The following is a 22835-nucleotide window of genomic DNA, read 5'->3' as shown; positions in this document are numbered from 1 at the left end:
TTTCTGACCCTGGTCTCCCCTCTCGATCTCTCTGTTTGCTTTGCACAGAAAGCTGTTAGTGAAGCCTGAATTTGTGCAAGTAAACACAGGCATCGGAGTAAGGCGGCGGTGCACGCTGTGGGGAGAAGCACGCTCTCTCGGTGTCAAGAAGAAATTGAAATTATTGACGAGGGCTTTTTATATTCAATGCTCAATTTAAAGAGAAAAAAACATGCAATGGGAGTTTTATACTTTGGGCTTGTAAATTTTTCAGTTTGATTTTTGTATTCGAGTGCTCTCGCTGTTTTTTGTTTGATTGGAGGTAAATAATCTGGAAGTCCTGGCTTTTCATCATTAACATTGTTTCAGTTTAACAATTTATAAGAATTTTGTTGGTGGATTTATCTGCGTGATGAATATTTAATGTCGTTAAAACAACAATATATGGCTGTAAAATAATAACAGCTTAATAATTAATTGGAGGGAATGATAAACAGAGTGGAGAATAAACAGGCAGTGTGAAGAAGACTGTAAACAAGACACTTCTGCAGCTTCTGTCTCTCCCGCACGCGCACACGTACCCTATAACCCATTTTTTCACTGAGAAAATGCTGTTTGTTTCTTGCAAATAATGACACCAGAATTGTCTTGGGTGCATGGAGTTTATGCTAATGAATATCTTCAATAGTGGGAAATGTTGAATATGGAATAGCAGAAGAATGTATTCCGTCGGCCCTCTGTTTGATTTGTTTGTATGCTTTAATGGATTCGGTTCAGTCATGGCCTCTGTTTGGTGACCATGCTTTGTTGCTGCTTGTGATTGTCTCTCCAGGTAAAGCTTAGTAGGTTATGCGAGCAAGACAAGATCCTACAGGAGCTGGAGGCCAGGATACGCACACTCAAAGAAGATAAGGTGCTTGGTTTGTTTCCTTACCTAAATTCAGTATCCTAAATATCCTATATTGAATTGTGTATCAACTGAAAAGTTGTCTTAGTCTTCTGCAGGGCTATACAATTATGACAGAACTCACTGAACTTACTGTATACACTACCATCTAAAAACGTGGGGCCAGTGAGATTTTTATTTATTTGTTTATTTATTTAAGAAGATAATACTTTTATTTAGCAAGGATGTGTTAAATTGATCCAAAATGCAGGGTCAGAAAGCTGACCTGAAGGTCTTAGGGGACAAAATTAATGACAGAATTTTCATTTTTGGGTGAACTGTCCCTTTAAATTATTTATTAGACTCACTGTCTATCTGTGGTTATAATAGAAACATTGTGGTTTGTCATGTCAGCTGCTTGTAAATTGCACTCACAGAGTAAAAAGTGGTAATGTGCAATTTTTGGCTTGAAGATCTGTTTTTATTTATCTAACCCTTTAAAATTTACTGTTGTAACCTAATAATAAATGCATTTTTGACTTGAATCAGGGTTCCTACGGGGTCTGAAAAAGTATTGAAAAGAGAAAGCGGAGTATGGAAAAATATTTGTGTTTCCAGAATTTTATGAAAATAAAGGTTTCATGGCAGCTGTTTAGTGAATCTTTAGTAATTGTCATTTATGACTGAATGAATTCACGGTGCACGTTTTCATTATGCAAAATGCAGATTATAAGCATTTTGGGTTTTCAGATGTTTATGTGTGTCCAAGAAACCATTAAACTTATATAAGACAGTATATGGGACATATAGCATATATGACAATGCAAAAAATTCCCACGTGCATGTAGCATGTAATGTAAAAGTATGGAATTTTAAAATGGAAAATGTGTAGGAACCCTGCTGAATAATTGTGCAGCCCTAGTGTCCAACCTGATGTCTTGGTCCCTATTGCTAGTTCTTTTTTTAACATCTTTATCTGTATCCTTTTCTGTTTCTTACACAAATCTAGGACAAGCTCGAGTCAGTTCTGGATGTTTCCCATCAGCAGATGGAGCAGTACCAGGATCAGCCCGCCCATGCAGAGAAGATCGCATATCAACAGAAGCTGTTACGAGAGGACGTGGTCCACATCAGGGCGGAAATCTCACAGGTGTCCACGGTGAGGACACATACCTGTGTTCATACACTCACAGAAGACTCAAGAACATCCATACTAATGTCCCATTAGGCTGGAAATTAATATTAGTGCAATACTAATATCAGCTCATTGCACTTGTATGTTAAACAGGAGATGGAAAACGCTTGGGTAGAGTACAGCCAATTGGAGAGAGATGTGGACAGACTGCGTTCAGCCCTTCAAGATCAGATGTCCCACAGTGCTCTTTCTCTGGTCAGAATCAGAAATTAAGTCAAAAAATGAGAGCAAGCAGTTTTAACTTTTTTTTTTTTATTAATCTAAAATGAAGGACAGAAGTCTTTCTTTACTCAAGCCTAAAATTGTATTTTAGCTTTTATCTCTTTAATGCATGCTTCCAAACTAAAGTATCAATACTGCTTGAGCGGCAGAGTGTATCAGAAGATGTTAAACCGTGTCAGCCTCCTTTTCTATTCAGCATGCACCTCTCAGTCCGGTAATTGATAGAGAAAGAACAAAGTGATGAAAGAGATATGGAGCTCTCGGAGCCAGAGTGAAGATCTAATGTCAGTTTTTGATCAGCGTGATAGAGCCGTAAGAACAAGGCATAGAGTGTCTAAGATTATTGATTTCTCAAGTGTTTGTGTGAGAGCACACACAGACACAGTCAATAAATTATGGCTTGTTCTGAAAATACAAATAAGAGAAAATCCTATCCTTTCTTCAGTGCCCCTTTGAGCTCTAAATTTGCCTCTTAGAAAATCAAAGACAAGCCTTAGGGTTGTCATATTTTTTTAAGCTTGATCGTAGTGGTATGTTCTGTTCTATTCTATTCTGTTCCACTCTAATTTTTAGCTTCTAGTTTCTGTTGAAAAAAGAAATTATATTATATTTATTACACTGACCAAAATTATGAACACATCACTTTTGTTTTTGCCCCCATTTTTCCTGAGCTGAACTCAAAGATCTAAGACTTTTTCTGTGTATACAAAAGGCCTATTTCATTCAAATATTGTTTACAAATCTGTCTAAATCTGTGTTAGTGAGCACTTCTCCTTTGCCGAGATAATCCATCCACCTCACAGGTGTGGCATATTAAGATGCTGATTAGACAGCATGATTGTTGCACAGCTGTGCCTTAGGCTGGCCACCATAAAAGGCCATTCTAAAATGTGCAGTTTTACTGTTTTAGGGGGGTCAGGGGGGGTCCGAAAACCAGTCAGTATCTGGTGTGACCACCATTTGCCTCACGTAGGGCAACACATCTTCTTCGCATAGAGTTGATCAGGTTGTTGACTGTGGCCTGTGGAATGTTGGTCCACTACTCTTCAATGGCTGTGCGAAGTTGCTGGATGAATGGCACAGCAATGGGCCTCAGGATCTCGTCACGGTATCTCTGTGCATTCAAAATGCCATCAATAAAATGCACCTGTGTTCGCTGTCCATAACATATGCCTGCCCATACCATAATCTCACCGCCACCATAGGCCACTCGATCCACAACGTTGACATCAGCAAACCGCTCACCCACACGACGCCATACATGCTGTCTGCCATCTGCCCTGTACAGTGAAAACCGGGATTCAGCCGTGAAGAGAACACCTCTCCAAAGTGCCAGACGCCATTCGAATGTGAGCATTTGCCCACTCAAGTCGGTTACCACAACAAATTGCAGTCAGGTCGAGACCCCGATGAGGACGACGAGCATGCAGATGAGCTTTCCTGAGATGGTTTCTGACAGTTTGTGCAGAAATTCTTTGGTTATGCAAACCGATTGATGATCTTGGAGGTGAAGATGCTGGATGTGGAGGTCCTGGGCTGGTGTGGTTACATGTGGTCTGTGGTTGTGAGGCCGGGTGGATGTACTGCCAAATTCTCTGAAACGCCTTTGGAGACGGCTTATGGTAGAAAAATGAACATTCAGTTCATGGGCAACAGCTCTGGTGGACATTCCTGCAGTCAGCATGCCAATTGCACACTCCCTCAAAACTTGCAACATCTGTGGCATTGTGCTGTGGCACTCTAAAACCGCACATTTTAGAGTGGCCTTTTATTGTGGCCAGCCTAAGGCACACCTGTGCAGTAATCATGCTGTCTAATCAGCATCTTGATATGCCACACCTGTGATGTGGATGGATTATCTCAGCAGAGAAATGCTCACTAACACAGATTTAGACAGATTTGTGAACAATATTTGAGAAAAATAGGCCTTTTGTGTACATAGAAAAAGTCTTAGATCAGCTAGAGTTAGAGTCTTAGAGTTCAGCTCATGAAAAATGGGGGCAAAAACAAAATTTAGAATTTTGGTCAGTCTAATTTATATTATATTATTCTGAAATACTGAAGAAAAATGTATGTATTCCTAAGCATAATGCTGAATTTTGATTTTTATATATTATATATAATATAATTTGAGTTTCTATACTAAAATTAACTTAATTTAGGTGTATATTTGTGTATCTGATAATATATTGAATTTTATATAATTGCATAATTATTCCCTATTTGGCTAAATAAATTACATTTACTTTAATGCTGAAGTATGCGTGTTTGTATCCTGTTCCTTCTTGTTCCAGTTTCTTATATTTTCTTTTTTATTACGTTTTTTCTGTTTTATCTGTTTATTCCATTCTAAATTAATAAAATTAAATTCTGATTAAATTTTTTGTTACTCTGCAGCAAGAGAAATCTCAGCTGAGGAAGGAGTTGTGGCGGATCGAGGACGTGCTTGCAGGCCTGAGCTCCAGCAAAGCCAACTACAAAGTGACCATTGACTCTGTGCGGAATCCAGGTGAGAGCGGGCCCCTGCCTGCCATCACCCCCATGCATTGGAACACAGACCGAGGTACTGAGTTCAAACATCATCACACACAACTCTGCTTACTGCATACAGACGCTACTAATAATCATACATTACATTTTCTCTATACGATATCGATGGGTGGAATATTTGCCTGACCCAGAGAGGAAACTCGTGCCTTCAGCGTCATTGTCCGCAGTGCCTTCTCTGTCTGCGAGCCCATCCATGGGTGAACTGAAAGCTGCTCAACCCAGTCCACATCTCAGTCCAGTGCAGTCTACCCAGCAGCCCTTGCAGCTCTCACATACAGCACACAAGCCAAAATGGGTGAGGGAGTGAAACAAAGTAATCAAGATACTCCTTCAGTCCATTTATCTGTATTTATGGACTTTTCATGTTTGCACAATGCAGCCTGAAGAAGATGCTCCACCCAGACCCCCTCTCCCTCACCTCTACAGTCCAGACGAACACCCTCCGGCTGTGCCCCCTCTCCCCAAAGAGACCTCCGTCATCCGCCACACATCAGTCAGGGGCCTGAAACGACAGTCTGATGAGCGGAAGCGTGATCGTGAGATCGGGCAGTACACTAATGGAGATCAGAAGGTTTGTGCCACTCATTGCTAACCAAATACAGCCAGTTGTCAGCTGTGTATATAGAAAAATGTCAATGTAGCGCTGAGCTCTATGTTCCTGGGACTCTAGGTTGAGATACGAGCGTTCTTGAGCGAGCCTGAACTACTGGCAGTTGGTGGACAAATTGGGGGCTTGAGCCGTGATAGTGGTTACCAAACTCTACCAAACAGAGGTACACACAGACACATACATGGCAGCCACAGTCTCAGACTCAATTCCACACTAGTGTACAACACTTGTTTGAAAAGGTGGATGCGAGGTTTGCTTAATGGAAGCCACAGTACAGTGTTATGATGATGTGAAAACAATCTATTGATGAGTAAATTGCTTATTTTTGAATATTTACGTTGTAAATATTTGTCCTCCTAAATTCCATTACTACCAATGGGAGCGGAAATTATTTTTAAAGAAGCTAGTAATGAATTTAGCCTGAACTTTACAAAGGAACCAAAAATGTTACAAAAATAATTTTCGCTACCATCATTTTCATCACGGAATGCTGTTTAACACAATACTGTACATGATTTTAGATGGAAATGATCCTGTGATTAAAAACGTGAATGACTTTCAGAAAAAATTACAGAATTTTCCATTGGTGCACTGTCGTTCAAAATGTTGGGGTCAGTACGATTTTTTTAAGGTATTAATATTAAATTGATGAAAAGTTACAGTAAAATTAAAGTCAGTAAAAATGTAAATAGATGCTGTTCTTTTGGACTTTTTCTATTCTTCTTCTATTCTATGGTTTCCACAAAAATTTTAACAACCGTATGATGAAATATGAAACATTTCTTAAACACCAAAATGGCATATTAGAATGATTTCTGAAGAATCAAATGCCACTGAAAACTGTAGTAAAGACTGATGAAAATTCAGCTTAAAAATCTTTGAAGAAACCTTGTAGATTTTTTTTTCTGTATTTTTAAGCAAGTAAATGCAGCCTTGGTGAATATACAGTAAATATGGAAGCCAGTTTCTGCCACTGAATAAAAAATGTTAAAAAAGGTAATTGTGACTTTTTATCTCACAATTCTGACTTTTTTCTCGCAATTGCGAGTTTACATCTCACAATTCAGATGTTTTTCCCTCAGAATTGCACGGCGGAAACTCGCAATTCTGATTTTTTTTGCGTTTGAGTTGAATTTGTCTCACAATTCAGAGAAATAAAGTCACAATTCTGAGAAATAAAAAAGTATTGTGAGCTATAAAGTCACAATTCGTACTCGCAATTGTGAGTTTGCCAGGCAATTCTGAGAAAAAAGTATGAATTGCAAGAGAAAACTTTTCTCACAGTTTTGAGTGTTACTTGTAGTTCTAACTTTTTTTCTTACAATTTTGACTTTTTTCTTAGAATTGTGAGTGAAGTCCAATTTTGAGGAAAAAATGATTTTTGCTAGTTCATATCTCACAAATCTGACCAAAAGTGGCAGTACTGTGGCTGAAGAAACACCCAGTTAAGCAAGTGTACCAAGTGTGAACATGACATCAGGCTGCTCAGTGGGCATCAAAAACAGTTGACAATTAACCATGTTGTTTGAAAATTATGAACTCCCAGTTCGGAATTTTAAAAAGCATTTCGTAACAAACCTAAAAGATTTGTCTAATCCAGTTCAACTTCTGCTAGGCTTGACAGGCTCATCTTCAAGACTGAACCAGTCATCAAACATTTCATCATTTGTCACCCTCAGAAGAGGACTCACCACCACAAGCTTGAAGGTAGGAAGCCAAACAAGTCCTGAAAGTGTCTATTGAGAGGCAGGGGGGGCATAAAGGGTCCGTCATAGTTTGCTTTGGCAGAGCTGACAAGCAGCAGGTTGATTAGATGCAGCAGTAGTACAAACCGCTGAGCACATGAAATAAAAGCAGCCAGTGTGGGCTTGGGCCAGACTGTACTTTGCGAATGAATTACTGCGGTAGTGTTGCCATGCGGACTGTGAACACAGTGTGTGTCCCCCACCCTGATGGATTCATGAAGAAAATGTTAACAGAAATGAGCACAGCAGAGCTTCAAAATGAACTCCTCTATTCCTGATAATTTATGTTTTTCCCCTTATTTTCTCTCTTTCTGACTGACTGTTTTACACTTATTAATAACAACACACTTCATACAAAAAACAATTACATTAAATTAGTTATATATTACTATGAAATATGTAGTTATGTATAGTTAAAATACATAATATGATTTGATTAAATGTACACACAGTACAGCACATTTTAATGCTACACGCAAAAACTGAACATTTAGAATACAGTATGGGTATAGACTATTATTTCTATGATTCCCTATGATTTCCGTGATGTGGGAAATGCGAATGTAATCGTGGAGTCCAGTCATAAAAAATTACTTTACTGTATAACCCAGAATGTCACCGAATTTGTCAAATTCTAGATGAATAAATCAAACTTAGGTCAGTACACTTAAATCAAAACACAATATGGACGAGTATCTGTGAATATTAAGCTGCAGAATACTATTTAAATATGAATCTTGCATGTTCTTTGTGAATAAATGGTGCAGATGACCAAACTATCGTCATATAATTTACAAACAGAAACTTAAAGGTCTTCTACAGCAAACCGTCAAAATAAAAGTTCGGTTTAACTTGAAGAATCTGTCACCAAAATATATTGCTGTATTTTATATAAGTGTAATGTTAGTACCACTAATGGTAATATCTAATTATCAAAACATTATTTTAAAGGAATATTTACCAGAATTTCTGAAAACACAGTATTTCTGAATTTGTATAAATATTTTTGTGTATATATATATATATATATATATATATATATATATATATATATATATATATATATATATATATATAAACTATTTAGAAATACTTTTGATTATTAAAATTTAATAAAGTCATTAAAATGTAATTCAAAAAATGAATGGAAATCAGAGAATTTGGTAAAAATAAAACTACATTTAAGGAAAAAAATAAAACATTTCATATGGCCTTAAAAATGTATTTTTTGCTAAACTTTTAATAAATTGTTGTTAAATTTTGTAAGTGTCATGATTTCAATTAATTGGATATGATGGATACAATTTTATTTAACCATTAAAACAGAGTGTAGAAAAATTCAAACGGGGGGGAAACGAATTCCAGAAAAACGGAATTTGGAAGTAAAAAAAACAAAAAACAGAACTTGGGAAAAAATAAAACATGCTTTATAAGGCCCTACATAGATAGACATCTAGTGAATATTGATTGAGTACTTTTATGGTTAAGTCTATCGTTTTCCTCTTTTCTTTTTCCTTTTAATTATCAAAACATTAATTTAAAGGAATATTTAACAGAAATTTTTATTAACACAGGTAATTACTCTGTATTATGACATCTTAAAATAAAGTGTTACCACTTTTTTTTTTTTACCAGAATTTCTGAGAACACAGTATTTCTGAAAAAGGGAATCAAATTATAATAAATTAGTTTTTTTTTCACATAAAAATATTTGTAATATAAAAATCAATTATTCCAGAAAAACAGAATTTGTAAAAAAAGAAAAAAAAAAAAAAGGAATTTGGGAAAAAATAAAACATGTTTTATAGGGCCCTACATAGACAGACATCTAGTAAATATTGATTGTGTCCTTTATGGTTGAGTCTCTCATTTTCCCTTTTTCTTTTTCCTTCTCCTCCTCCCTTTCGCAAATTGTTCACATTTCTCTTTTTGATTCTCTCTCTTCACACTGTTCTTTGGTGCGGCTTGTTTCAGCATTATTAACACATTAACTGGTGTCTCCTAGGAGAGACCAAAGAGTGCCTTGGAGCGGCTTTACTCTGGGGAGCCCGTGCAGCAGCGCGGCCGCATGAGCGCCGAAGAGCAGCTGGAGAGGATGAAGCGTCACCAAAAGGCTCTCGTACGGGAGCGCAAAAGAACGCTCAGCCAGGGCGAGCGGCAGCCGTCCTCATCTCGTACCTCCTCCTCCTCCACATCCAGACCCGTGTCTGCAGACCTGGGATCAGTACGTTAGAGCACAATGACACATATTATCCTCCAGAGAGAACTGTTGCCCTGACATAAATGCACATTCAGCTATTTACACTGTTTTGATGGAGAACTGTAAGATTTGGTGTTAACATGATCAGCAATTTACTGAAGTAGTGTCTGCCGTAGGTAAGTGGGTATGTGGGAGGTGTTGCGGAAGGAGCTGTGAGAGATTTTATTATATGTTGCTGGGCCACATGGATTGGGCTACAGAATAAGAACAGATGGGAGTTATGCTATTTATGCCAATGAAAGACGTGGACTAATGTGTTCAGAGAAGTAGTAAGGAAAGTTGATAAGCTACTGATTCTCATTACGCTCTTAATGTAGTTTCAAAATGATTTGATGATTTGTATGAGTGTTTAATTTTAACCTTGTGACATGGATCCTTAAGGGAGCAGCTCCCTTTGTTCATCTGGGATAGTGAATCAAAGTAGAGTGCTTTTACTTGGGGGAGTCTTTGAATAGGCAAAAGCCAACACTAACATCAAAATGCTCTTTTAACCCCTATAACAATATCCTAATGCTCAGAGTTGTGTGAAATGGGGTCTGCTGTATTAGTGGGCTCATCAACTAAACTAAATTTCAACCACAAGCTCTCAAACCTTTAGCTGTTCATCACTCAACCGCAATAATTATAGCGTAACTAAAGCGTGAAACCAGACTTTGTTGTGCTTACCTCACTTATTTATTCTTTTGTTTTACACTAATTTCACCCAGTTTCACTTTTCACATCCAGCTTTCTAATATGAGTCTTACAAAACCTGCCAAATCATTTTATTTCCTGCAATTTGGGTCTGATTTGAGTGCTTAGAATAAATGACTTGATCATTTTTTTTATGTCATTCATTTAAATGTCATTTTACAAAACATGATTTTAAAACCAGGTTTAGCTTTTCTGGCTTTTTTTAAAAAATAAATATTTAAAAAAAACTTGTTTTACCAAAATGTATTGAATGTGTACACAATGACTGGCCTGGGTAATATATGAATGACTTATGTGTTTATAGTTGTACTACTTATTGAGCATGTTTTTCTTTAATCATGTTTGTTCATAATAATATAACAGCAGATTGTAGCATAATTTGGAAAAAGAAAATCAATTGCACAGCTCTGCTTTCTTTATCTTTTATGTAGATTTTTGCACATCAGAAAATAAACACTTTGCAAGTAAAAAAAGGTAAAAGAAGGCAGTTGTTTTTTTTTCTCTCTGCTGTGAATGTGAAACCACAGTTTATTTCATGACACACTGGTTTATTTTCTTTCCAGTAAGCACAATAAAGCTTGGGAATGAAGCATGTAAATGAAATCACAGATTGAGCTTTTTATTGCATCTTTCTTGGTTTGCAGGAGTGCTGTTCACTACGGTTTGAGAGCTTGAACATGAGACACTTCAAACGCAATCAGTTCAATCACTTGTACATGGTACAGAGGTGCAGGAGCGCACTGGGACAATATACCATTATGCTCAAGGTTGCAGTTTAACACAGTTTTGCGTGTTGTTTTTGTACAGGGCTGTCCTCTTTAAACTTTTTATTTTTTGTAAAAAAAAAAATTTGGTTTAATAGTGTGTGTACTACATATGTCTGTCACATCTGTCCAAGAGTAATTAGAAGTGTTACACTCTTAAAAATAAAGGTTCTTTATTAGCATTGATGGTTTCATGAAGAACCTTGAATATCGTATGCAGAAAAGGTTCTTTATAGTCAAAATAGGTTCTTTAGAATTTTAAAATATCCTTCAAAATGGTTCTTTGAAGAACTGTTCACTGAAAGGTTCTTTGGGGAACCAAAAATGATTCTTCTAAGGCATCATTGTAAAAACACTGTTTTGGAACCATTATTTTTAAGAGTGTATTATACACTTTACCTGTTCTGTAAATCAGGAGAAGAACAAGAATATTACATTTTTAATGTCCTGGATGTGTGTGAGGACTGAATCAGCCGTCTCAGGGCTCTGTGTGTTTGTGTGCCTTCAGTGGAGGAGAGAGCAGGACTTTGATTTGCAGCTTCTTGAGCGGGCCGTGCAGGGTGAAGAGAGACTGGTCGAGCACAAAGAGAGACAGCGCTCTCACTCAGACGAATGGCTCACCCTGAGCAGCACACCCCTGAGAGAACTAGATCTGGAGCCTTTGGACTACCAGCTGGATCTCAGCAAAGAGGTAACCCTACTGCTTAAATGAATAGTTCAGAAGAAGACTCTGACATCATTGCCTTGTTATGTGTAACAGAAAACCCTCGGTCGACATGGACTTTTGTTTTATGGAGAAAAGATGCAGTAAAAATTAATGTTGAGTGAGACTGTCAGTGCTTAAAACGCTGCCTAAATTCTCCTTTTCTGTTCTGTTCAGGGAGTAAATCCTGACAGAATTTTCATTTTTGAGTTCTATTCTATTGAGTTTAAAGGGCAAATATCAGTTATAAAGTACTGTTGAATGTTAAAACAGTTAAATGCTGTTACATTATTTTGCTTTTGATTGTTTCATATTCATAGAAAAAAAATATTTGGTTCACTTCCAGAATAAAAATTTCCTGATAATTTACTCAACCCCATTTCATCCAAGATGTGCTTGTCTTTCTTGCTTCAGATGACAAGAAATTAAGGTTTTTAAGGAAAACATTCCAGGATTTTTCTCCATGTAGTGGACTTCATTGATGTCCAATGGATGGAATGTCCAAATTGCAGTTTCAGTGCAACTTTAAAGGGCTCTACTGTGGAATAAGGGTCTTATCTAGCAAAACAATTGGTCATTTCTAAAAAAAAATTACAACGTGAAGAAATGAGGCAGAGATGGTACAATCCTGATCATGTTCACACAATGTACCAACCCTTTAACTGGCTGAAACAAACACTTTTACACATAACATATTTTAGGTGTTAATTAAGGTGTTAATTATAATTATGATTGAAGAAAATGACAATTATAATGTTTTTTTATTATAAAGACAAATTAAGATATAAAACAATAGTCATGTTAATATATTTTTGCTGCAATGTCTTCACGTTAAACTGAACTTTAATTTAGACGGCTTGCCGTGAATACCTTTACATTTCGGTGTGTATATGCGTAAATGTTAATCAGATCTCGTAATCAGTGGAAGATGTATAGAAATGATGATTCTGTGTAAAGAAATATCAACTAAACGTATAAAAATATCAGTATTTTTCCAAATATGTGCAGTTTTGAACTAAAAGCTCTAATGGACGCTGTTCATTGACTCTAGTGTGTAACTGCTTGCCTGAGTTTTGCCAACAACCATAGGTGTCACAAAATTTGGTGGAGGTGGCGGCCTCATAATTTTCTGTGCAGGAAAACCCTGCGTATATACCTTTTAACCGCAAACGCTCGTCTTGCACTAGCTTGACCTCGCACATTATTTAGTCATGTTGGAAAGGTCATGCATGACTTAAAGAAGGAAGTACGACCCAAAGTGAACGTGAGAAGAAAGTCAAATGCCCTTTACAAAAAAACTAAAAGAACAATGTCGGAAGTTTTACGCCCTATCCTACGTTTTTGAACCGGAGTACACAGACAAAGAACAAACCACATGTGACCTTTCCAACGTGACTATGTCATGAGTGAAGTCGTAGACGCGCATCACAGAGCTAGTGCGAGATGAGCATTTGTGGTTAAAAAGTACATTTTATTTTTTTCTAGAAAATGAAAGATCGTTTCACTAGATAAGAGCCCTATTCCTCGACTAGGATCGCGGAAAGCCCTTTGAAGCTCCAATTTGGACCTTCAACCCATTGATCCTTATTGAAGTCCGCTATATGGAGAAAAATCCTGGACTGTTTTCCTCAAATCCTTAATTTTTTTTTCAACTGAAGAAAGAAAGACATGAACATCTTGGAAGACATGGGGGTAAGTAAATTACCAGGAAATTTTTATTCTGGAAATGAACTAATCTTTTAAGTGATTGGTGTGTGTGTTTTGTTTCAATGCTTTAATAGCTGGCCAAGCCACAAAAGGTGGCCATCCCCGAGCGCTATGTGGACCTGGATCCAGAGGAGCCCCTCAGCCCTCAGGAAATGGAGGCCAGACATCGTAAAGTGGAACGAATCAAGAGCATCCTGGCTAAGTCTAGGTACTAGCAGATCAGTCTCATTTAACACAGCTGCTCTTATGGTCATCTTTATAGATGTGTCTTGCCATTATATACACTACTATTCAAATGTTTGGGGTATTTCATGCTCACCAAGGGTGCATCTGTTTGATCAAAAAACTGTAAAAATGTTAATATTGTGAAATATGATTACAATTTAAACAATTTTCTATTTAAATAGCCTTGAAGTGTAAATAATTATTGTGATGGCAAAGCAGACTTCAGTGTCAAGTCATTCTAATATGCTAAAAAACATTTGTTTGAAGTAAAAAAAAATTTAACGTATAAATATCTTTACTGTCACTTTTAATCAATTTAATGAATTCTTAATAAATTAAAAGTATTAGGTCCAGTTTCATAAATAAGGCTTAGCCTTCAATTAAAACATTTAAGTAATTTTTATAAATGTGCCTTAGAAAAAAAATTTACTGGTGTGCATCTTGAGACAAAACAAAGACACTGATATATTTTAAGGTCAGACTTACATTTTAGCCTAGGACTAGGCTTAAACCAAGTCTGTGAAACTGGGGGTTAATGTCTTTCTTTAAAAAAAAAAATATGCTGATAACATGTTTGTTACACTATATGAGAGTTTACTCTGATGTACCTGTTTTTGTGTGTATATAAGTGTCCAGAATATACCTCCTCCAGCAGCAGTAGACAAGCCGGTTCTGCCAGACGTAGACTCGGCTCTACAGGAGCAAGAGAGGATCATCACCATGTCCTATGCCTTAGCATCAGAGGCCTCGCTCAAGAGCAAACAAGTGGCAGGTAAACTAACCAGCAGCACTACTGCCAAATCTGAGCTGATTACTTCTATTACTGATTCCTAAAATTATCTTGTTAATGCACTTCATTTTCTATGGAAGCATATGTGGTGTTTTACATTAAATATTTTAAAGGGAATCAGCAGTAAATTTGTTTTTTGTAGTAAGTGACCTACTGTGAAAATCACAAATCATGTTAAATGCCAAGAGCAAGGACAGGGAGTTTAATGTGCACGGTGCATGTTAGGATAGGCTAAGGACAACGAACAAGAGTCCCATAATAACATACAATCAACAGTTCACACCTGTATGCTTGCCAGAGCTCCATTTGAATAGATTAATTTCAGATATGCTCTGCAGTACACCTTGACAAGTTCAAATACTCTGAAAAGATCAAGGTAAATGTGAAGAAAACACTTCAGAAATAGTTATTTGTAATGCAAATCTGACAGCGTCAATAAAGCTTCCTAAATCATCACACTGACAACTACGGCTTAACTGTGAACATTGGGAGAAGCGGTCCACCCTGTTTGAAAACATCGGCGTTGGAGGCGTGATGAGGAAGAAGAAAGAGCAAAGCCAAGCCTATCAACCGCAACGTTAATAACTGAACATTATTCCTTATTAGCGCAGATCTGACGAGTAAAGATGCTTGCTAATTGGGAGACATGTCGAATCTTTCAGGCTGGGAGGAATCTCTTGATGAGGCCATTTTTTTTCAGAGCCGATCAATGACCCAGTTGAATATGACTGGGGCTTGTTCACTCTGCATCCCGTGGCAGCACTTTGAACATCTTTCTGAACTGGCATAAAAGCACACCATCGTTTCATCTTTACTTCTTACAGAGGCCTCACTCACTCTGCCAGGTCTAACCTTCAGACAGGGAGCTGCGTGTCTCTCTTAGTCACACAGATTTACAGTCAATTCGACCTGACGTGATGGATCATAATGTTTGAGGCGGCGTGGCGTAGTCAACAATTATCACAGTGTTTCCACTGGAGAACATGTCAGAATACCTTATGTGAGGGATCTCATCTGTGAAGGCAGGTCAGGGTTTTGATCACCCACAGCACCATTTTGTGCATTTATTTTGAGTGCAGAATGTGTTCTTAACATACTGAATTGTGGTGCTTATTAGGACAACACACATTAGCTTGAGACATTGCCTGGATCTACTAACACTCTGTTTGTTATTGTCATGTCTGTTCAACAAATAAAAGGGGTAGAAAAGGCCAGATGTAGCTAAAACTGATACCAACTGGTCTAAACTAGTTAAGGTGGACTACCAGCTTGAGCGGCCAAGGACATCCTGGTTAAAGGCTGGTAAACCACCTTGGTTAAAGGAATATTTGCCCAAAAATTGAAAATGTATATATCGTTTCAAACTCATATGACTTCAAATGTATGCAAAAGCACCATCTAGGTGGTCCATGTGACTTGGTGTGCTATATTCCTAATCTTCTGTAGTCAAATGAAGAGCAGAAGAAAGTCATTTTTAGCAGTGAATATCCTTCAGTGAGCTGTTAGAGGGATAGTTCACCCAAAAATAGAAATTCTGTCATTAATTCTCATGTCGTTCCAAACCCATAAGACCCTAATATATTGTTGATGAAATCCGAGAGCTTTCAGATTTTGGATTTTTTTTTAGATTTTTCAGATTTTTGGAAAGCCTTTGGATTTCATCAGAAATATCTTAGTTTGTGTTCTGAAGATGAGCAAGATCTTACGGGTTTGGAATGACATGAGGGTGAGTATTTAATGATGGAATTTTCATGTTTGGGTGAACTATACCTTTAACCACTACAACTGGACCATTGAGTCAGTGAGCTGAACTTGAGAATCAGATCATTCAGATTCAGACCAGTTTTGTAAACTGGATCATCTGAATCACTGATATACCACTGTTGGAAAGATTGGGATTGGTAAGATTTATTCTTAATAAGACTGCATTTATTTGATCTAAAATACAATAAAAACAGTAATATTGTGAAATATTATTACAATTTAAAACAGCTGTTTTCTGGTTTATTATATTTTAAAATATAGTTGATTCCTGTGATGGTACTTATTAGTACCAATTACACATTTCTACATTTTCCAGTTCTTTGAATAAAATTCAGAAGAACAACATTTAATGGCAATAGATTTTTGTAGCAATGTAAAAGTATTAATTTCATTTTAAAAAAGGTGTCCAACTCAAAATATTTCTTTCTAGATTGGGTATTTCTTCATCCTGGACTCCAAGCACAGCTAGTGCTCTAGTTTTATTGTTATTATTATTTGGATGAACTATCCCTTTAAATTAGCCCATTATTTACTCACCCTCCAGGCATCCTAAGTGTATATGACTTCTTTCTTTCAGACGAATGCAATGAGAGTTATATTAAAAATTATCTTGCCACTTCCAATCTTTAGAATGGCATAGGCGGGTGTTTCTCTTTATCAGTCCAAAACAAGTCCAATAAAGTGCATCTATCCATAATAAAAAGTGTTTCACACTGTGCCGGGGGGTGAATAAAGGCCTCCTGTAATGTATTAAAACGTAAGAATCACTTTAATCTAGCTTGCGCCAACTGGTCGTACACGGAAGTCATTTTGGGTGGATGATGGATGCCAGCGTTGCGCATACACCAGTGATTCTCGCACAAACTAACATTTGTTTACAGGAGCAAAGGAGGCAAAGTTTCATTACTTTAGCAAAGGAAACCAGTCTCCTCTTGGTTTATATCGAAATCATACAACATTTTGAACTTCTGATTCGTGACTGCTGTTTTGTTTTGGTTTCTCGATGGCACATCCAAGTTCGTCACTTCTGAGTGGCGCATATGTAACACCACACAGAAAGGCTTCTGTATGCTCAGTTGGAGCAAGCTAAATTAAAGTGATTCTTACATTTTAAATTTGGATATTATGCTTACAAAAACGCATTGATTCGCTACATGAGTCTGTGTTCACCCCCCTTAGCTGTGTGAGGCACTTTTCATTATGGATGGATGCACTTTATTGGACTTGTTTTAGACTGATGAAGAGAAACACTCGCCTATTGCCATTCTAAAGCTTGGATGTGCCAAGATAATTTTTAACATAACTCCGATTGCATTCGCCTCAAAGAAGGAAGTCATATACACCTAGGCTAATTTTCATTTTTGGGTGAACTATCCCTTTAAGTTTGACTGGCTTGATGACGTCAGAGTGCTTTTGTAGCTATGTACTCACAAATAGCAGTTTGTAGTGTGTACTGTCAATTAACTGTGTCACTAGCTTTCTGTGTGTGACTACACTCCTCTGTTCCTGTTCCTGTTTCTGCTTCAGCCTCACCGCCGGTTAACAGTCCCACCTCACTCCCTCAACCTCCACCACCCCCTCCTCTTCCTCCCCCCACTCCTGTTGCCGTCTCTACGGCTCAGTCTGCTCCCCCTCCCCTGAGCAATGGATTTCACTACACCTTTGTCTAATCAGAGAAAAACAAAGTAAGAACTAACTGCTAACCGTTTAGCACGCAAATGTGCTTTTGCTAATTGTTCCCTGTGTGTTTTGGCACCTTTTCTGTCTGCATGCTGCATGATTGTGCTTCATCAGAGCCTGTGCTGTAGTATATAGTAACTTCATGAGTAGCATAGATTGGCCCCCCTCTAACAACTGCCTCCACATCTGGAGATTGAGAGGTGTGTGAATTGTGTGCAAACTGGCTTACTGTGTGCCGATAAGCCATAAATGCTGTCTTTTGTGAATTGTTTCTAATTAACAAAGACTCAGGGCATCACTAAGGCAGCACATGCTGTTGTGTTGCCAAACACAACTTGCTGTGCCATCTGTAATCTCCAAACAGCTTTGGTGTTTTGGTTTCTGTGACTCACTGAAATAAAGAACAGAATGGCAGACAGGGTTTTGTGGGAAAAAAAAGAAAAACAGCCCTTCGTCTTTGGACACTTTATATGTGTGTGCATCTTTCCAAAGCTATTTCAAAGCTATTATGCATTGTGTGTTCTGCTTCCTAGCATGCCCCAAATCAGTGACCTGCCCATTTGACATGTGCCTATTATGAGCTATTATATACAGCATATGAGGCACTGTCCACAAATGTTACACTTTTGGGTTCTGTTGAGTCTTAAAAAGCACAATTTTATTTGTTTGTCACGATGTTATATTATGAACCATTATCTAACATTTAAATAAACCCAGCATGAAAAGTGAACTAGTTAACTAACTAAATAAACTGAACTGCAGACCTCATACTGAGTGACAGTACATTATTGTTACTTTTACAAAACTAAACTATCTAGCTGCTAAATACAGTGTTATTGCTCTCAAAATTAACGTGTTTAACAGCGTTAAAAATATTTAACACTGCTTCTCTTTTTTTTAGGGACTAGTAGTAGTTCATTTTAAGCATTAATCGACTAATCGCACATTTATTAATAAACCATTTCAATCATAATAACAAGCCTTTAACTGCCTACATAGACTAATAAGCGCTCAAGTGCAGGTATAAAGCTTGCCACAGCACAACGGCAGAAGTATGATTATGTCAGGGGAAAAACAGTATGGAGGCTGCATTAACATTTTAATAATTAATTGATAAACTAGTGTTTTCTTTGTTTTGGGCTTAAGCGATGAAGTTGGCGACAAAGTCGTCATCTCCGCTGTAGTGGATGCGTCTGTATGCGTGTTTCAGTATTTGTTTTCCATTTGAATTGGTTAATTTAAAAATGTAAACATTTCGCACTCTATAGATATATTTTTCATGTCTGTAAGGCAAGTATACACTGAGTTTTGGTTAATTTTTTTTGACGTGTTTAAGGTCAGAGACCGAGATGGCAGAAAGCGTGTCCTGCTTCCTTACATTATTTTACAAAAGCGCATTGTTTTGTTGTTATTTTGTGCACACAAATAATGTAACTGCACTTGCTCTTAAAATAGCGTGCTACTATTTAGCTTCTACACTTCACACAGACACTTAAATAGCGCACATTTTTATTTAACATTAGATTAGCTTAACATTAAGCCAGGCCTCTTCTTGTTGACTAACGGTTAGTCGACTATTAGGGGGCAGCCCTAATTTTTTCTTGACAAGAAGTGCATTAATTTAGTCGCAGAACATCTTTATGATTACATGAAATGTCATATTAAATATGTCAATTTCATATTAAAGCATGAATGAATCTACGAGCATGTGCGTCAGAGCCACGTCATGTTCAGCAGCGGCAGCTGAATCAAATGATTTGCGATACGCGATCCGATTGGAGCGTATTAAAAACATGTAATGACATGACACTCCTTATCTGGTACCTGCCTAAAAAGATGAGTTTATAATGTGCGTTGTTAACAGATTACACTAACGTTAGGTTACTTACGCTATAGCGTTACTAGAGTTCGCTTAACCTCCGCCTATGGAGAGAAAAATGTTTTCAAAAGCATCCCACCTCTGCTTTTTTTCACAAATTGCAGCCTGGGTTTATGTGATGTGATGATTGTTTTATGTTCACTTATATTAGAAGTTGGTATTTTTTTTAAAAGTCTAATAAATGTTAAAATTGATGGCTCTCAATTATACTGTAATTTTGAATGGCTAAATGATTAAATATTAGGGGAAAAAAAGAACAGTTTCCTAGAGACATCAGTAATATTGGTATCAGTGATACTCATCTTCAGTCATAAAAAAATGTTTAACAGATATTAAAAATATACTGTCTTTGTTGTTTCTACATTCATTTGAAAATTGAATGTGAAATTATTGCAGTTTAAAAATATATTTAAAAACTTTTATGTTAGGTGGGATTAATTAATTTTAGAAAATAATGTGCGATAAAATTTATTGGTAGAAAGTAACAAAATCATATTCATTAGCATTAAACTATAGTAGGAAACATCTGAAGTGAATCAAAAAAATTTATGAAAGTTGTCGTAAGACAAGAACGGGTATTATTTTGGTTTTAGGACAACTTTGAAAGGTTTTGATCCACCTCAAATGTTGACTAGTATATATTCAGACATGTCCCGTATAACACAAAAAAAGTTAAATTGAATAGAAAATAAAACACCTCACCACAGCAGTATTTAGTTTGACCTACTGAGGGGGATAAAAAAAAGATGTAAAAATCTTATGCCGTATTTTGTACCGTTTGTGGACAGAGCCATGATTACATTGTGCTGTACAAAAAATACGAGTCAGTACATAACTCTACATTTTATATGTTTATTAGCCAATCCATTTAATCACTGAATGCCTGAGCTGGCCGGTTTATTCTGCTGTTTCAGCAGCATTTGTATGAAAGTGAGCTGCATGGTGCTTGTGTCATACACATGCATGTGTTGAAGTGTGTTTAACTCAGCATTTTCTCTATGTAACATGCTGCACAGAGAGAAGGAGGGTGGAGAGTGTTTACCTGTCTACTATTAGTAAGGTAATTCATGGGTTATAAAAAAATTGGCAGTTGAGTTGAAGACTACGCTGGGGAAAGAAAAAGTGGTGTAGCAACAGTTTCCTTACAGAAATTGCTAGTCAATTTCACAAAAAATTACAAAAAAGCAAAACATGAAATTGTATTTGGAAGCTTTGTTTTATTTGCAACTTTGTGTTGTTGTTGTTTTAGCACTGAAGAATGTATTACTTTAGCGCACTCTTATGTGTGGGTCTTTTTTCAGTGTATTGTGTTGTTTTGTTTTGCTCTGTTTCTTCACATTTCACATCTCTCCCTCTTTATCTCTTTTCCAGCCAAAGCTGTGTCTGGATATTGAGGTGCTGTCACATTCTGAAAACCCCACTAGTGGTGGACAAACTTAAACTCAGCTTATCGAATCACATCGCTCACATTTAGAGATGACGTTAGCGCACTTTTGGACTCACATGGGAACTCACTTCTGAAATGCATTTTTGTAGAGCTATTATTTGATATGGACTTCTTGCTGTGGAAACTGCTGTGCATATGCTGTACAAAATCTAACCATGATAACCCAGATATAGAGAGCCATTTTATATACATTACTGCACTTTTAATATGCACCGTATTGTAGAGAACATTTAAAGCTCATGTTTCACTTCTCAAGGCAAGACAGATGTTTGAAACGGTAACGTAATGGCTAAAAGTATTATACATGTGTAGCGCATTATGAACGTGAAGGGTACAAAAATGTCAAATGTCGATTGTATTTTGTCAATTCAGATGATATTCTTACACCAAATCACTTGAAATATTATTTTTATGTATCCAGCACTGCCAGTTTCCAGTTAGCTTGCCAAATGCATTTTATTTTTGTTGACAAAGTTAAGAAAAAATAACATTAATATTTTCAGACAGGATTTGTGGGGAAGGGGTTGGGGAGGGATATGCCACATACTTTTTTTAAAGAAACTGTAAATATTAAAGATATTAACAAGCCATTTGTCTTTTATTCTGCCTGTGTTCTCAAAGAATGAAAGAAGCAGAGAAAAGAATTTCTAGTTTTCCAGCTTCAGAAGAAAAATGATGTCAAATTAGCAATTTATGAAATTATTTTACATTTGCATTGCATTATAATAGGTCGTCAACTCCATTCTTACAAAGTAATTCGAAATGACACATTTTGTGAATATCTTCTGATCTCACCTTGTGTTTTATTCCCTCCATACATATTCAGTTGAAATAATACGAATAAAAGAATAAAACATAAGGACATGAAGAGAGAACTGAATTTTCGAAATTCCTTTTCCATGTGTTCTGTAACAACCTCTTATTTGTTATACAGAACAAAGGTTTATTGCCCGTAAATGTGAAATGTGCTCTCATCATTGCTTCAAGGATTTCCTTTTAGAATGTGCATTAAGTGTTTTGACCTCTTTGTTATAAAGGATTTAACGTCACACAGCTTTTTACATTTGCATACATCTGCATTTAATATATGTGTGTGCACACACAGATATATGTATAGAGATATATCTATATCTATATCTATATATATATATATATATATATATATAAATATTAAATGCTGATAGAAAAAAAAGTATATATACGTAGGGCTGGGCGATATGGCCAAAATATGATCACAATATATATATTTTTTTTTCATATCAATCGATATCAATATCAAATGTTACATTTTTATTTCTTTCAAATTTAAAGGCAGTTTTGCTACAATGTAAAAGTTGTAAAAACCAGATGGATAAATGTGGCTTTAAACTATTCTTTATAGTCAGAACATGACAAACACTTCATGTTTTTTTAAAATTCTTTACACTTTACAAAATAAATATCCTAATAGAAAAAAATAATTTCTTAGTTCTGCAGTTTTAATGAGTAATATTGTTTCAAATCAAGAAACAGGTTTGTGTTGCCTGATAATATTAATAATAAAACACAAAATAAGAAATACACATTTGATTGTAGCTTGAGTTAGGATGCATATGTAGATTTATGTTCATTATCAAAATCTGTAATATCTGTAAAAATTGTAGCAACCTAATTTTTTATAGTGAAATTTAATTATTCTGTTTAATTTTTTTTTAATTATCCATTGCTCTTCCATAGTATCATCCATGGATCATGAC

General features: G+C 36.4%; 1 protein-coding gene across 13 annotated transcripts in view; it reads left to right on the top strand.

The window, feature by feature from the left end:
- The window catches only part of plekha7b (pleckstrin homology domain containing, family A member 7b), a 117342-nt gene extending 95437 nt beyond the window's left edge, over positions 1-21905 (top strand). For 5 of the 13 annotated variants that reach the window (XM_051116093.1, XM_051116089.1, XM_051116091.1 and 2 more), the window contains 15 exons: positions 812-892; positions 1875-2024; positions 2154-2255; positions 4680-4845; positions 4964-5127; positions 5212-5403; positions 5503-5605; positions 7058-7149; positions 9193-9411; positions 11413-11595; positions 13389-13522; positions 14169-14311; positions 17621-17778; positions 20669-20712; positions 21024-21905. In XM_051116093.1, coding sequence (XP_050972050.1) covers positions 812-892; positions 1875-2024; positions 2154-2255; positions 4680-4845; positions 4964-5127; positions 5212-5403; positions 5503-5605; positions 7058-7149; positions 9193-9411; positions 11413-11595; positions 13389-13522; positions 14169-14311; positions 17621-17763 — 1872 coding nt within the window. In that variant the 3' untranslated portion in view covers positions 17764-17778; positions 20669-20712; positions 21024-21905. Of the gene's footprint in view, positions 1-811; positions 893-1874; positions 2025-2153; positions 2256-4679; positions 4846-4963; positions 5128-5211; positions 5404-5502; positions 5606-7057; positions 7150-9192; positions 9412-10784; positions 11142-11412; positions 11596-13388; positions 13523-14168; positions 14312-17620; positions 17779-20668; positions 20713-21023 lie in introns of those variants that run through there. The other 8 variants (XM_051116098.1, XM_051116095.1, XM_051116100.1 and 5 more) reach the window with 5 other exon arrangements.
- The last annotated feature ends 930 nt before the right edge of the window (positions 21906-22835 follow it).

This window comes from Labeo rohita, chromosome 7, assembly GCF_022985175.1.
Source record: "Labeo rohita strain BAU-BD-2019 chromosome 7, IGBB_LRoh.1.0, whole genome shotgun sequence".
Taxonomy (NCBI): domain Eukaryota; kingdom Metazoa; phylum Chordata; class Actinopteri; order Cypriniformes; family Cyprinidae; genus Labeo; species Labeo rohita.
Note: the sequence above shows the minus strand (reverse complement) of the source record. Positions and strands in the feature narration are given on the sequence as shown.